This window comes from Tetrao urogallus, assembly GCF_951394365.1.
Source record: "Tetrao urogallus genome assembly, chromosome: 14".
Taxonomy (NCBI): Eukaryota; Metazoa; Chordata; class Aves; order Galliformes; family Phasianidae; genus Tetrao; species Tetrao urogallus.
Window position 1 is genome coordinate 4,144,856 of NC_136827.1, and position 13,980 is coordinate 4,158,835.

At 40.1% G+C, this 13,980-nt stretch overlaps 1 protein-coding gene across 1 annotated transcript in view; it reads left to right on the top strand.

The window, feature by feature from the left end:
* SLIT3 (slit guidance ligand 3) overlaps positions 1 to 13,980 on the top strand; it is a gene marked incomplete at both ends in the record, with an annotated part of 466,941 nt that overhangs the window by 376,720 nt on the left and 76,241 nt on the right. Inside the window, 5 exons of the mRNA XM_079542234.1 lie at positions 1,099 to 1,262; positions 3,402 to 3,534; positions 11,613 to 11,681; positions 12,990 to 13,061; positions 13,242 to 13,313. Coding sequence (XP_079398360.1) covers positions 1,099 to 1,262; positions 3,402 to 3,534; positions 11,613 to 11,681; positions 12,990 to 13,061; positions 13,242 to 13,313 — 510 coding nt within the window. The remainder of the gene's footprint in view (positions 1 to 1,098; positions 1,263 to 3,401; positions 3,535 to 11,612; positions 11,682 to 12,989; positions 13,062 to 13,241; positions 13,314 to 13,980) is intronic.

Sequence of the window (13,980 nt, forward strand, 5' to 3'; positions counted from 1 at the left end):
TCAGCCTTCTCTTTTACCAGGACTGTCAGCCTCTTGCCTTCATTTTAAATTTAATTCTGAAACCCACACAAATAATATATATGAGTTTTGGTACAGAAAAAAAAAAAAAATCCAGGATTCTCAACTCTATTCTAACTAGCTTAGAAAGATCCTTGTTCAAAATAAGTGTCACCTTACACTCCTTTCAAGAAACACAGGCTGTTAAGAAATGCATGTGAATAATTGCTTCTCTGTACCGATATCTATGTTACAGGTGTCCCACTGAGAAATGGCTGTGACATCTATGCTTTTGTGGCCTGACAAGAGAATGGATAGGGCTTTCTTTTTTCAAACACTGCTAAAACAAGCTGTGCTATAGATCCCTTCCTCTTAGAGAGGCTGTCGGTGTGTTTCTTTGTGTCCTGCACACCATAGTGCTGTAGCAAAGCTGAAGCTGTTTTGGAAGGATATTCTGGAGTGGTTGCAATTTGATACAGACCTCGTGAAGTCCAGAAAGCAGGAAATCGTGTGTTTTTCAGATAGTACTGAGCATAGAAGGGAAATTTCATAAGGAGTGGCCCAAGCTGACAGCGCTGCTTAATATACATCTATGTGTATATACGTATGTGAATGCAGGCAACCTTTATGCAACTATTTCTGTAAGCAACCCAAAAGAAGCTCCCACCCCACTGCACATGTGAGACAGTACTGTAGGTGTACGCTAAGCTTCTGTGTGGCATCAGCTGAAGTCACCCCTCTGAAGATGGTGCATATATGTGCCACTGTGTGAATTGAGTTTAGGCTTGAGTGTGGGCTATAGCTTGAGCTTAAATGCACTTGTGAGTAAAGCCCTGTTGGTGATGCAAGTGCATCTAAATAATAGATACAGCAGTAAGTACTTTGGTTTATAAACATATATTTATATGCATATATATTTTATTACAACCCTAATTCCTATCAAAACTGCATAGCATGTGCTCTGTCTGTAGAACAGAACAGGATCTCACAGAAACAGATGGCAGGAAAGAGTCTGGACGTGGAACCTGTCTTTTTTCACTATTTATTTAAGTATTTCTGTATGTTCTTTTTTTGATGCAATTATGTCTTGTTCCGTTTCAGCAATTTGCTGGCTAACTCCTTTAATTGTAACTGTCATTTGGCCTGGCTGGGAAAGTGGCTGAGGAAGAAGAGAATTGTCAGTGGAAATCCACGCTGCTTGAAACCCTTTTTCTTGAAGGATATTCCAATCCAAGATGTAGATACCCAGGATTTCACCTGTGAGGGTAAGAAAGTCCAGTCCAATTTGGTGTCTGTGGTAATATTGGCCCTGCGTCAGCGCCTCCCTGCCTATCAGGCAATAATCCATGGTGAACATTTCTGTTTAATGATGATGAAGACAGCCTTCTACAGCTGAAGATCACTGTTCCCTATCAGTTTACTTTCATTCTTGTTGTCCACATTCTGCATTTCCACTACCCTCACTTAAAGAACAATTTCATGAAAGACAAATGCTCTGATCTGTGTAATCTCAATATAACCCTAGCTCTTCCTCCCACTTCCTTATTCATGCACGTAGTTAAAATTCTTTGAAGCCTGTGGGAGTGATCTTTGATTGGAATTTATTCTGTATTTGGGGAACTGCTTGCTTTAACCGTTAGCAAATGAATGCAGGGAAATAATAAGAAAAAAATGTAGATAGTCCGTTAAAGACTCAGTGATGCTTAGTGCCTTGCTATGTCCATATGTTACAAATGAAAAAAGAAATTCCTTAAATGTCATTATTCTTCAGGTAGTTCTTACGATCAAGCAGAATTTAAGGAAAATAAGAAAAACTGACAGACGAATACACTGCTAACTAACTTGTAGGCTGTAGTTGCTTTAAGGCTCAGATGTGTTGGTACTCATACCTCTAAAGAGACTTTGAGAGTAATACGAGTTTCCTACTTGGAGCTGAAATGAACTTCTGCCCTAGTCAGGCAACCTGGCAGCAGGCCCAAACGCTTTGGACTCAGAGCACAAGGGAACCAAGTTTAGTCTTTATGGAATAATTAGCTTTTAGTTAGGAAAGTAAAAATCCTGGTCAATGAAATGACATTCCACACTTCAGAGCTTTCTCCATTGCACAGGCAGTGAAACAGCTGTGGTGAATGAAAGGTACGTGGTGGCAGGATGTGAAAAACACAATTCAGGGGAAAATGGAATATGCTGAATATGCAGAAAATACATTTTCTGCAGGTTTCCGAAAGGCTTTGAATTTTGTTTCCATCTGCAAAGCTCAACTAGAGAGAAAAAAAAGAAAAAAAAGAATCCCTGTTCTTTTGTAAACTAGTCATGCCTCTCCATCCCACTGAATACAAATGACTCCCTGCCCGTACATTTATGGGTAATTTTGTTATCTTGTAGCAGGAGTTCCACTCCTATTCTTTAATCTCAATGCTCATGGGTACATCCAGCAGGGAGAAGGAAGAAACAGATCAGTCTCAATTAGTCCTTGCATCAGTTTTTAACAACTGAAGGCACGTAATGACGGCTGACTGTGCTCTGGATTGCAGCCCTGTGTCTCGGCACTGGTCCACTCAGGCTGCCTGTACTCTCAAACAGTTGTGTGGTTCCCCTCACTGTCATCTACAGAATGTGCCACTAAGTGTTTTCTTCCATATACATCGTGATACTGTATTATGCATTAGCTTCATGTTTTGTAAAGCCTGTTGTTTTTGGGGAAAATCCATGCCTGAGTGTTCTTAACTTCAAAGACGTGGTTTGTTCTGCAGAACCTATTGTTCTTCCATTATGGGATTTAATCTGTTTATGGAACTTTGAATCCATTTTTGGAAAATGTAGATATTTTTATGTGTGCACAGATGGGCAGCCAGCAGTTGGAAGTATGCTGCTCAGTTTGTTGTTTGCCTGGTTGTTCCTGTCAAAAGCAATGAGATTTTCAATTCAAATGATAAATGAAGTGCCAGGCTGATGTTAGAAAATAAGAAATTAACGTCTAAAAATTGAATTTATAGAAAAGTCTTCCTTGAACAGAGTAGATCGTGAATGTCATCTATCTAGATGAGTTTGAGGATAACATGTTATCCATTTCACCATGTCCATCCTGGGGACAGGGGAAGGATTTAGGATTCACATAACTGATTTTACAGTATTTGAAAGATTACAGAGAAGTAGATATTGCTTGGGAGAAAATATATATGTAATATATTTATTTAAAAATGCGGCCATTCAATTTTTCAACTGTTGCTCTTGTTGCCTGAAGAACTTGTATGTTGATCCAAAGAGCATCTTCAAAATTCTGTGATGGTTAGCCTGGATTCAGGGATGTTCCTCACTGCTCCTTGTAAGAATCTGCTGTCAAAGTGCATCAGGCTGCGTTGAAAGCTGATTTCCCTTCTGAGCATCCCATTTCTCCTCTGCAGGTAACGATGAAAGCAGCTGCTTGCTTTCTCCTCCTTGTCCTTCCCAGTGTACCTGCATGGACTCGGTGGTACGCTGCAGCAACAAAGGGCTGCGAGTAATGCCCAAAGGAATTCCCAAAGATGTGACTGAGCTGTAAGTTACATTTCACGTGGCTCCTTTCATGAGAAGTTCGTGACATTACATTGTGGGGAAGCTTTGTGGGTCCTTTGGGGCTTTTACCTTTGACTTCAGTGACAGAGTGGCTGGTATTTTGTGTTGTGGTGCTTTCTGTACTTTTTAACTGTTGTTATTTTTATATTTATTTGTCCCTTGACCAACTGCATTGCTGTACAATGGGAACAGAGTTTATCTGTCCTTGCACTCATTAGTTCTTTGTTGGGAACAAGTGCATATATTAGTATCAAATGATTCCGTAGTGCTTCTGAGCTGCCTGAACTCACGATAGGCATTTTGAAAGGACGATGAAAATGTATTCCTGACTTACGCAGCTGTGAGCTAATTATCCTCTAAGGAGACAGAGAGGAGGAAAAAAATCTGCCATGTGATGGAAACAAACAATGAGTTTTCTCCAAGCCTCATGAAATGTCTAAAATAACTGATAATTAGATTACATTGTAAAGTAAACAAATCCTAGTTGAGAACTATCTTTCTAGGCTTCTTTTCAATTACTCCTTACTATTATACTGGATTTTGATTCTTTCCAAAGAAAGAAAATACCTTGGTGGCACTGCTTGGCTTAAACAGTTGGCAATGGAAATACAGAGCTTTTCTCCTATAGATACTTATTCGAATCTATCCCAGGTGAATTGTTCCTGAAGCTTTTTACAAGCTCATCAATATTTCTGTATGAATGTAGTTGGCTGAGTTAGTTGTTGTGTTCACTGAATTTTGTAATGGATGAAAATCATTTCTGCTTTACCCCATTCAGTAATGTGGCAACTGATGAGTGAAATACACATCCTTTTACTTCCTTTGCAGTTGAAGGGGGTTTGTCTGTTTTTAGCTATGTTGTAGTCAAATATAGGGCCTTGTTGCTTTAATGGGGAGTGGACTGAGAGTGTGTGTGGGAATTAAAAATAACGTGGATATTTTGTAGAGATTAATACATCCATGGGAACACTGGGTATGTTTGAAGTGGTTTGAATCCAAAGCCAAGTCCAGGCCTGTGTATTACTTTATATATTGTCATCCATGATAAAGAATCTATACAGTTTCTACTCTTTTCTTGTTCAGATCTTGTTCTTGTTCAAATATGACTTGCCAAGAATAAGATAGCACAGATTTTGCTTTGATTTCCACTGCCATTCTGAGGAATTTTTATCTTTAAATTTTGCATATTGGGTTTTACTGATACTATCCGATACGCTGACAACATAATTTTCACAAAAAGAGTGAAGCTAATCTCACATTTTTGAAAACTGCTACATTTCTTAAGCTATTTCTTTGGCAATTGAGGCAGTAGCCTGGAATTGAGCAGTTTGAGTTCATAGAGGCTTACATGACTGTCTTCTTCAGTTGGAGCCTCATGGCTATGCAAGCTTCTAGTTCTGTTTTCTGCTTTCAATCCAGAAATGTGTCAGCAGAACACAGTCAGCCATGGACAGGCTGGCTCAGAATTGTTCATGTTCTGCAAATACAATCTTGAATCTGTCCCAACTGTCTCCCAGTTCAATCCTGATCACTTTTCTCTCAACCAACATAAATTGAACTCCTTATATGTATCTATGCCAAAAAATGAGCTGCAGTTACTGAAGCAAAAAAATTTGTGAAAACAGTGAAAAGAAAATTTACAAAATGAAATAAAATCAGTCTTACTTGCCTTTCTTCTGCTTCCAGATTAGCATGCTAACCATAATCTAGAAGACAATGTATCAAGTTAATAGCGTGTAGTTTTTACTGTTCTCTATTTGAGAATTGTCATAATTGCTGTGGCAATCAACATCTCCTGTGGGACTCCACCTCTTGCCTCACTTTGAGGACCACAGCTATTTGGCAGACTGAACCCAATAACTGTCTGAACTCAGTGGTTAGTTTTGTTCAGTCAGTTTACACTCCTCACACCAAAATGCCCTCCTTCCCACAGCGCAGTCCCAGATCCCTTCAGCTGTGTCTAGAGGCTGAAGTATGTTGCCAAAGATTGTCACAGACACTAGGAACTGCACAGCACATGAGTTACCTGCTGCATCAGACATGATTTCACATGGCCAGGGAGAGCCATCACTCTCTCCAGGGCAAGGATGCCTTCGCCTTTCCCAACCAGTACAGCAGTCAGAGCTGCTCTGGGAGAGAAAAAACCTTCTCCATGTTACCTCAGCTCATTCTGCCTTTCTCCCCTTCTGCCATTCTCCCCTTCTGCACTGTCAGGCCAGCAACCTGCAGGCAGTGCATGGGCCCATGCCTCCCCCATAGCACAAAGCCACTAAGGACAGAGGTTGTGCCAAGGAGGGGACGCGGCATGAAGAGCCTCCTGTCCTCAAAGCCCGCAGCTCCCTTGTGGGTGGCCTGAAAGGTGATGGGATACAGGGGAGCTTTTCAGTGGGACTTTTATGAATGTGCCAGTCTGGCATTTATAAACTTCAATCTCTTACAAGGCACATTAGCTACAGTGTTTTCTATTAGACTGCAGTATGTTTTTATACAACATGATTAAAAAAAGAAAACACTGCCATGTATCTGGATAAACCAATCTGCTGAGGGTGAATACAACTTTCTCATGAAATCTTTTAAATTCTTTTAGAGGTCTTAAAATAACCTTGAAGCAGGAATTCTTTCCTTCTGTAAAACAGACATTAAATACCAGTGTGAAAAGATGTACGTAACTCTGACATGGTCAAGCAGGGAAAAGGTTATTTAACCTTTGCTGGGTTTCGTTTCACTGTGCTCAGCTGAAATGTTTGTGATATGGTGTATTGGAGATTTGGGCTCACCCCTTCCAGCTTCGTCCTGATTCTCTGTTCTGAATGTGGGCATCGACAGCAAATGGGAAATCCAGTATCTCCCTCCTGTTTAAAGCTGGGAGTGGCAGGAGATGTACCTGTGCTTGGTTAGCAGTCCCTTGGGAGCAGGGATTGCCTTGGCAGAGGATGCTTCCACACAGAACAGAACTGGGGAGACCACAGAGACTCCTGCCTTCTAAATGGATGACAGTACAAGAAATCTGTATTTCCCAGAGCTTCTTTCCCAGAACTCATCATCATGGGGTGTTCAGCTTCCTAGGAATAGGGAAATACCGTATTGTTTCTTCCAGACTCCTTTCATAAATACATATACACATACTGCCTGCATTTTTTTCCTACTGTTTAGTTGCTCTGAAGAGAAGCTTTCATTCCTTGACCACGGCCACTTTTCTTGTCCAGCAGTTCAACACGTGTTTGTGCAGTGAGCTCGTTTGGAACTTAACCTCACTCCTGCTTTGTGTTCTAGGCTTTCTTCTCTTTTTCTCTCTTTTTTTAAAGTCTGTCTGAACTAAGTTTCCCATGCTCTTTTTCCATCTACATATTACTTCAGTGTGTGAGTGCTGGTCTTTTTTTCTGATAAACTCATGTTCTATTTCTAGTACAGTCTAATCTGACTAGATCCTATTCCTTTTATAGACCTACAGGAAGTAACAGTTTGCACTGAGGGAAAAAGCTGAAGGCAGTCATGTGGACAGTGTCATCTCTAGACCCAGTGTTGTCATGGCACTGTGCTGTATGAAAGCAGTGATGGGATTCTCAGACATCAACCATGCATCACTGCTCGTGATTTAGATTAATACATACTAATCTTTGCACTTGCTTTGAATGTTTCTCTCCTTACAAACTTCTCTCGTGCTTGTGTTTTTTCCTCGACATGCTTTGTTTCTTTGCCTGCAAGCCTGGTCAGTTCCTTTTTGCATTGCACTTTTCAGCAGAGGCTGAGTGGTGAGGAATCCATCCAACAGCCTTTCAACTCTTCCTTATTTGCCTCTGGGCTGCTGCCTGTTCCAGCAAAGCAGAGCTCTCCCACTTGAGGGAATGGATAGGTCTACAGAAGAATATTCTAGCTGTAGTTCAAATCTAGAACTAAAATCTGCAGCCATCTGTTTAGAACAGTTAAATAGATCAGCAGTCTCAAATGATATTTTGCATGAGTGAAGTTGGAGTGCATGTCAGAAAAGTGATTTTAGCATTAAGAGAATAAAGTTAAGTGTAACTTCAGGGCCTTCACTTATATCACAAACACGGTCACATTTCTGTGTGTCAACCATGTGGGTGGTGGTCTGACATATCAGTGCAGCAAAATCCAGAATCCAATTTTCCAAGCCTTTCTTAAGTGTAAGATCCAGACCCGTACCTGAATCAGTGCTTGAATTGCGTTTCTTCTCAGGAAACTGTAACTGAAACTCTTAAAATTCATGTTTTGCAGATGTGTGGTATCCTCACATATTTCATCTTTCACACCAGTTCTATTCAAGGCCACCTTTTTCAGGAAATAAAACTTGCATCAAAATGTTAGCGTACTGCATTCTGCATTAAAAGGTTTCAACGATAACTTTTAGAGCTGCATAAAATTGTCAAATCTCTCTCTTTTTTTTTAATATAACAATCTGTATTTGGATTAATATAACAATCTGTAATCGGAATATTCAAAGAAATTAAAGAAAAGGCTTTGTGCTGTGTCAGTTACTGCCTGATAATTGATTCCTCTCTCCAGTTTCTCCTTGTAGCACAGATTGCTGCTGTGAGCTCAGCTTTATGGCTCAATGGTCATTTCGGTAGAAAAAATGTCCAGGTAATTCAGATGGTTACATGATGCTTTTGTCATCTTTTATGCATAGCTCTAAATGTTTAATACACTAAGTCAGTGCTTGTGGAAGGTGCTGGGTGAGCCCCTGGAGGCTGTGAGCACTGGGCTCCAGGACCTGGTGTAGGTGGGGCAGGGGCGAGCAATGCTTGGCTGTACCCACAGCACCAGCCCTCCGGGTGCTAAACCTCCTAAAGGTTTCTGCCTTTAGTGCTCCTGTGAGTTTTTAGGAATCTTTTCTGACACATGGTTGGTGTTGTTCTGTAAGAACACGAGCACGTGTTTTGTGGAGTTTTTTCCTATTTTGGCTCTGGTAGTTACCTGTTGGCTACAAGTTGTTATTCAGACTGCAGGATTCTCAGCAGCATTCATGGGATAAAAAACAATTTCCAATCTGATACATTAAAGTGCAGACTTTAGAGACTTTAGGAAGCAAAGGAGGTTCTTCTGAATACTAGACAGCATGTCTGCATTAAGGCACTGACACCCACTCTTGACTCTGTCTCTCTGTATTAATAACTTGACTCTGTGTGTTAAAATTAGACATAATTTTTTTCATTCATGCCAGAATTTCTTTGCACACCAGATGTCATGTACATCATCTTACTTTGGCTAAGCATTAGAAACAATGAGAAATTACAACCTTTCCTCTACATTATCCCATTGTTTTGTTGGATTTGTTTTTTGTAACTTCCTCCATAGTTAGATGTACCCACAGAGAGTCTTGTTACTGGGCTTTGCCCCTACACTCTCAGGAATAATTCTGTTATTCACTAGATCCAGTTCCAGCCCTCTTGCTGTCCCTGTAGATCATCTTTAGCCAAGCCAAGGGCAGAGCTGTCACTCCGTATCTGTTCCTTGTTCTGATGGAGCCTTGCTTGTTGAGGATGGCAGTTCATCTGCTGCCATTGTGCTCTTCAAATACTGCAGCTCAGACCTTCCTGGCTCTTGGCATCTTCTTTTGTCTGTAAGGCTCTGGTTATTTCAAATCCATTACACTTAAGTACTTTCAAAATGAATGTCCGTTGCTTAGAAAATATTGCCCTCCTTTGTATAATGTAGCATAAGGTTTAATAGTGGGGAATTGATCTTCTGCATGCATGAAAAGTGTATGGTCAGTAATTTTTTAGTATACAGTTGTGTTCAGAAATTATACCATCAGTGTAAGTACTGCAGCTGTTTGCAAGCGCATTTATGTAACCATCAGATTGTCTGCAGTACAAATCCAGTGCTGTTCAAAGCAGATCTTCTGTAGGAGTTTAACTGCAGGAGCCGGCCTGTCTGTGTTAGTTGAAGGAGTGAAGCACTGGATTAAAATGCACACCATCAAATTTTGATTCTACAAAAAAGGAAAATAGTCAAAAAAAAAAAAAAAAAAAAAGAAAACCAGCTTTTAACACACCATTTAATATTGGGATCAACAACAGAATATCCTGAAAATCTATTTCTGAAGATTTCAATGCATTGCAAGAGTTGAGTCTCCTTCCCTAAATGAAAATCATATATTGCCTCCAAATATACAATGCATGACCTGCTTTTGATTTCCTTTGGAAATCCTTTGGATTGTACGTGTGGAATAAACACTGGAGACTTAACTTAACCTCATACATGACTACGGGATTTACAGACATTGTAGGATAAATGGGAAGGCACGGACTCTCAGCAGCAGCCCCATGCATCTATAGCAGACCACAACTGGGGAAATGAGACACCATTTGCCCTGCTAAATAGTAACATATGTGGTTAAACTCTGAGGATCTTCTGTGTAACAATCTATGGTGTGAATTTACACTACACCAAGCCACTTGATTTTCAAAATATTTTTTATCAAATTCAGTCAAAATTAGCAATGACTTTACACTTGCTGATTATGAATATCCATGGAAAGCGTGAATGTGGCATAACTAATCCACATCGTGGTTTGGGGTAACCTGCAGCAGCAGAATGGCCCTCTCTGCTTTGCAAGGGTGAACTGTTTGCTATAACAGCGGCACTCAATGTTTGTGATCTTTGTGAATGCTCAACAGGTTTTCATTAAGGAAGGATTTTGCTTTGTGTTAAAAATTCAAAAGCCCATAGTCCAGCTTGTCCAGCGGGGTCTGGGTCAGCTCCACCACGTGCTTCAATGTAACTATGTCTGTATGGGACTCTGTGCACAGACAAAACAGAAAACCGCAAGGCTGGGGACAGGAGAAAAGTGAGCTTTCCTCTTTACCCATTTCAGAGTGAGGATTTTCCCTTTTATGCTAGCAGGCTCCAGCATCCAGCAACTTGCAAGAAATTCTGCCTGGATAGCCCAGTTAAAAAGAGAGCTCAGGCAGCAAAAATGATGACAGGTCATTATATCAAAATTAAAGGGGAAAAATAAAACGTGACAGTTGCAAAATGTGTTATGTAAAAAATTCTGTTAGTGTTTATAGATTTTATTTTTAAACGATGTCAAATAAAAATAAAGCTTGTGGGAAACATTTCTTGGATTTCGTTTACATAAATATCTCTGTGTTGTTGCAGTTGGTGTAGGGAGGGAACATGCAGCACAGCAGTGATCTGTTCTTATTGTTGTTTACTCCAGTAAATGCAGAATAAGGAGGTCTGCTGCCAAAGACAAGGACATGGCGTGTGCGGGATGCACGTTCTTGCCGTGGGTGCTGGCTTATGCTCTGAGCAGGGAGTGCTCTGCTGTCTGTGGGCTCCATTTCCTGACCACGTGTGGTAACATTTCAAAGCGTACCACAGCAGTGGCAGCGGTCTGCCTGCCTCAGGAATAACGCCCTGACGTGTTCTGAGAGGAAACTGTTTGATGCTCAGTCCCCATCTGTGCATTCCTCCCACACGGCACTTTTGTGAAGGCCGATTTGTGGCCTGGTGATCGTGGCCTCAGGCAGCTTTGTGAAGGGCAATGCTGTGGCACATTTCTGTTGCAGTCTCATTACTTTGATAAGTACCAAAGATGCCCAGAGTAATAAACGTGGCATCAAAGTCACAGATATTTATGTTGACAGAGGAACAAGTGAAACTTTGTTCTACACAGAGACCTGGAAGCACAGCTCTTCCTGTCGGTGCGAGGGATGTTCAGGCACACGACACCTTTCCCCAGGTTCAGTCAGCACTCTGTAAAGGGCACAACCCACACAATCCTTCTCCCCTTACTTCTTCATTTGCTGTCTTAGGAGGACCAAGTGATCATTTCCCTTTGCTGTGGGCCATGTATCTTTTATTTGCTTCCAAGTTTTGAACAAAACCATCAGTAAGCTACCATCATGTTTTGCATATGGGATAATTCACTTACAAAGGAAAAGTTCTTACAGTTTCAAAGCAGTGAATCCAAGACAATTTTCTTAGCAACTGACTTTAATTTGTATTTTCTTCATTCATTATGCAGTCTGGGCGACCAGACTTGTTTTTAACATGTTTATGTAACTGTCAAATGTGACTTTTTTTTCCAGATACCTGGAAGGAAACCACCTGACTGCTGTGCCGAAGGGACTCTCCGCCTTCAGGCACCTGACACTGATGTAAGTACGTGGTTTCAATGTCAAGAAACATGGATGACTCTTTCTGCACTGTTTTGTAGATGGAACATGTAAAATTAGTGTTTAGGGGGAAAGAAAAAAAAAAACAAAACGCAGAAAACACAAACCTTCTGTAAATTGAATTGGAAAGGAATTTAGCTGTAGCAACTGCTGCCAGTGAATGTTCCTAAAGAGTGGAGAAAGAGCAAAATGAAATGACCAAGGGCACCATGGACCCTTCCCGTGCAGGAGCTTCCGGCATCTGCTACAGGATAAACCTCTGTGAATGTGCTGCTGTACCTCTTGTCAGATTTATCTGTGCAAAGCAGTAAAGGTCATTAACAGAGGAGACAGCATTAATTTGTTCTAGTTGACGCAGTATTTATAATGCTAAGGTAATGAAAATTTACATAGCTGTTTCTGCTATGAATACTCGTACAGATCGAGGCACAGCTAGAGTTCACTGAGTAAACTGTTCCCTGAAGTACACTGGAGCAAAATTTCTTAGCTGAAATATTTATCAGCTATTTATCAGCTAAAAAATCAGAATTTTTTTTCAATCACCTGTAGGTACTCAAGTCAAATGGGCAGAACAATAACAGGCATATATATATGTAAAATATAAAATATATATATAGGGAGTAGATATATATACACTGTACTTATAAATATATATATATTATATTTTATATAATACACATTATATAAAATATTTTATTTGGAAATATCTCTAGTTTTATTTTTCAAGGGAGAGCAACAACAAAATAAAATGTTCTATTTGAGCCTAAATGGCTATTTTGAAATGAACAATGCAATACCTTTTGTTTCTTGCTGAAGCAATGCAAACTCCTTTCCCATCTTTTATTTAGTCAATTTATTCCAAAGTGAGAATTCTTTTTACACAGGGTCGTTCTAGTAGCTGTCAATGTTAAGAGCATATGGAAATGGTATGCCTGTAATAAATTGAAAAGCAAACTGGTACAGCAGATATTCACCCATTCTTGTATCATCTATTAATTTGTCCTTCTTCTCTGAAAATTTTGCTTTTTTTGTTGTTGTCATTGATTTTGGAATGCTGTGTGCTAGAAATATGCCTTACTGAAGAGTCCTAGGCTTTTATTGAGAAAATGTTCTGATGTGACTTGCTTTTAGAGCTTAGTCCAAGTCGGTTAGAAAATATATCATTTGCTAATGTTTGACTTCTCCGTTGCCTCAATCATTTTGCTGTGAACATATTAGGTAACCTCCAAAAAAGACATGTATCTCTAAAGTCATACATATGAATGATATTTTCTTTATTCATTCCTTCAGTGATTTGAGCAACAACAGCATAAGTGTATTGGCCAATTATACCTTCAGCAACATGACCCAGTTATCAACACTGTAAGTAGCCCCATGTTTTTGAAATTTGAATTGCTTTTCAGATGCTATCCTAGATGTTAAACAGTTAGTATATTTCTTGTGACTCAAGCATGTGGCTTTGCATGCTTCTTCATTATTGAAGTAGCAGTGGAATGATCAAAGAAAATACAGTGTTGTAACTGTGTTCTCTCATTCTCACAGCATCTTGAGCTACAATAGACTTCGGTGCATTCCAGTCCATGCGTTCAATGGGCTCAGGTCTCTTAGAGTGCTGTAAGTATCACTTTTTCAGTGCAGCTGAGTTGCAGCTTATTAGGATGCTGTTGATGGCAGGGAGGTTTTCAATGAGCAGATGGCTTTCACTTGATTCAGTAGTCATAAATATTTTCATGCAATTAGCTTCAATGTACTTGTACTTAGGTGCAGTATGTTCAGTAATGACTAGAGCAGGTGAACACTAAACCTTGAAAAGAAGCAGTTCCATTTTTGCAGGATGAATGACTTTTCTCTGATAGGTCAGGGACAAGAACTATCCTGAGAACAGGCCTCCAAGAGGCTGCAGTGAGTCTGTCTCTTCTACTTCAAAAATGCTTGAGTATCTCACAGGAAAGGACTTATCTCTTTGCCTGTGAGAACCATTAATGTTTTAGAGTGTAAATTTACATTAGATGCAAGAGCAAATGCTAGTGGAAGAAGTTCCACCTCATGGTGACAGAAGTGTGGGTGCATTCCAAAATGTACACGTGTGCTTGCTTTCTTTGGAGATCTTTTTCTTCTCTCTTCTTTTCTGATGTAGCTGCATTCAGCAGCTTTTTGTGGATTGAGTGGATTGAGCAATCTGCTTACAGACTCCTCTGAAAGTTATCTTCTTTCCGTGGTCTTCGAGTGTTGGCTGTGGGCCTGTTCCTTACAGAAAGCAGCCCTCCGCTGCTTTTCTTAG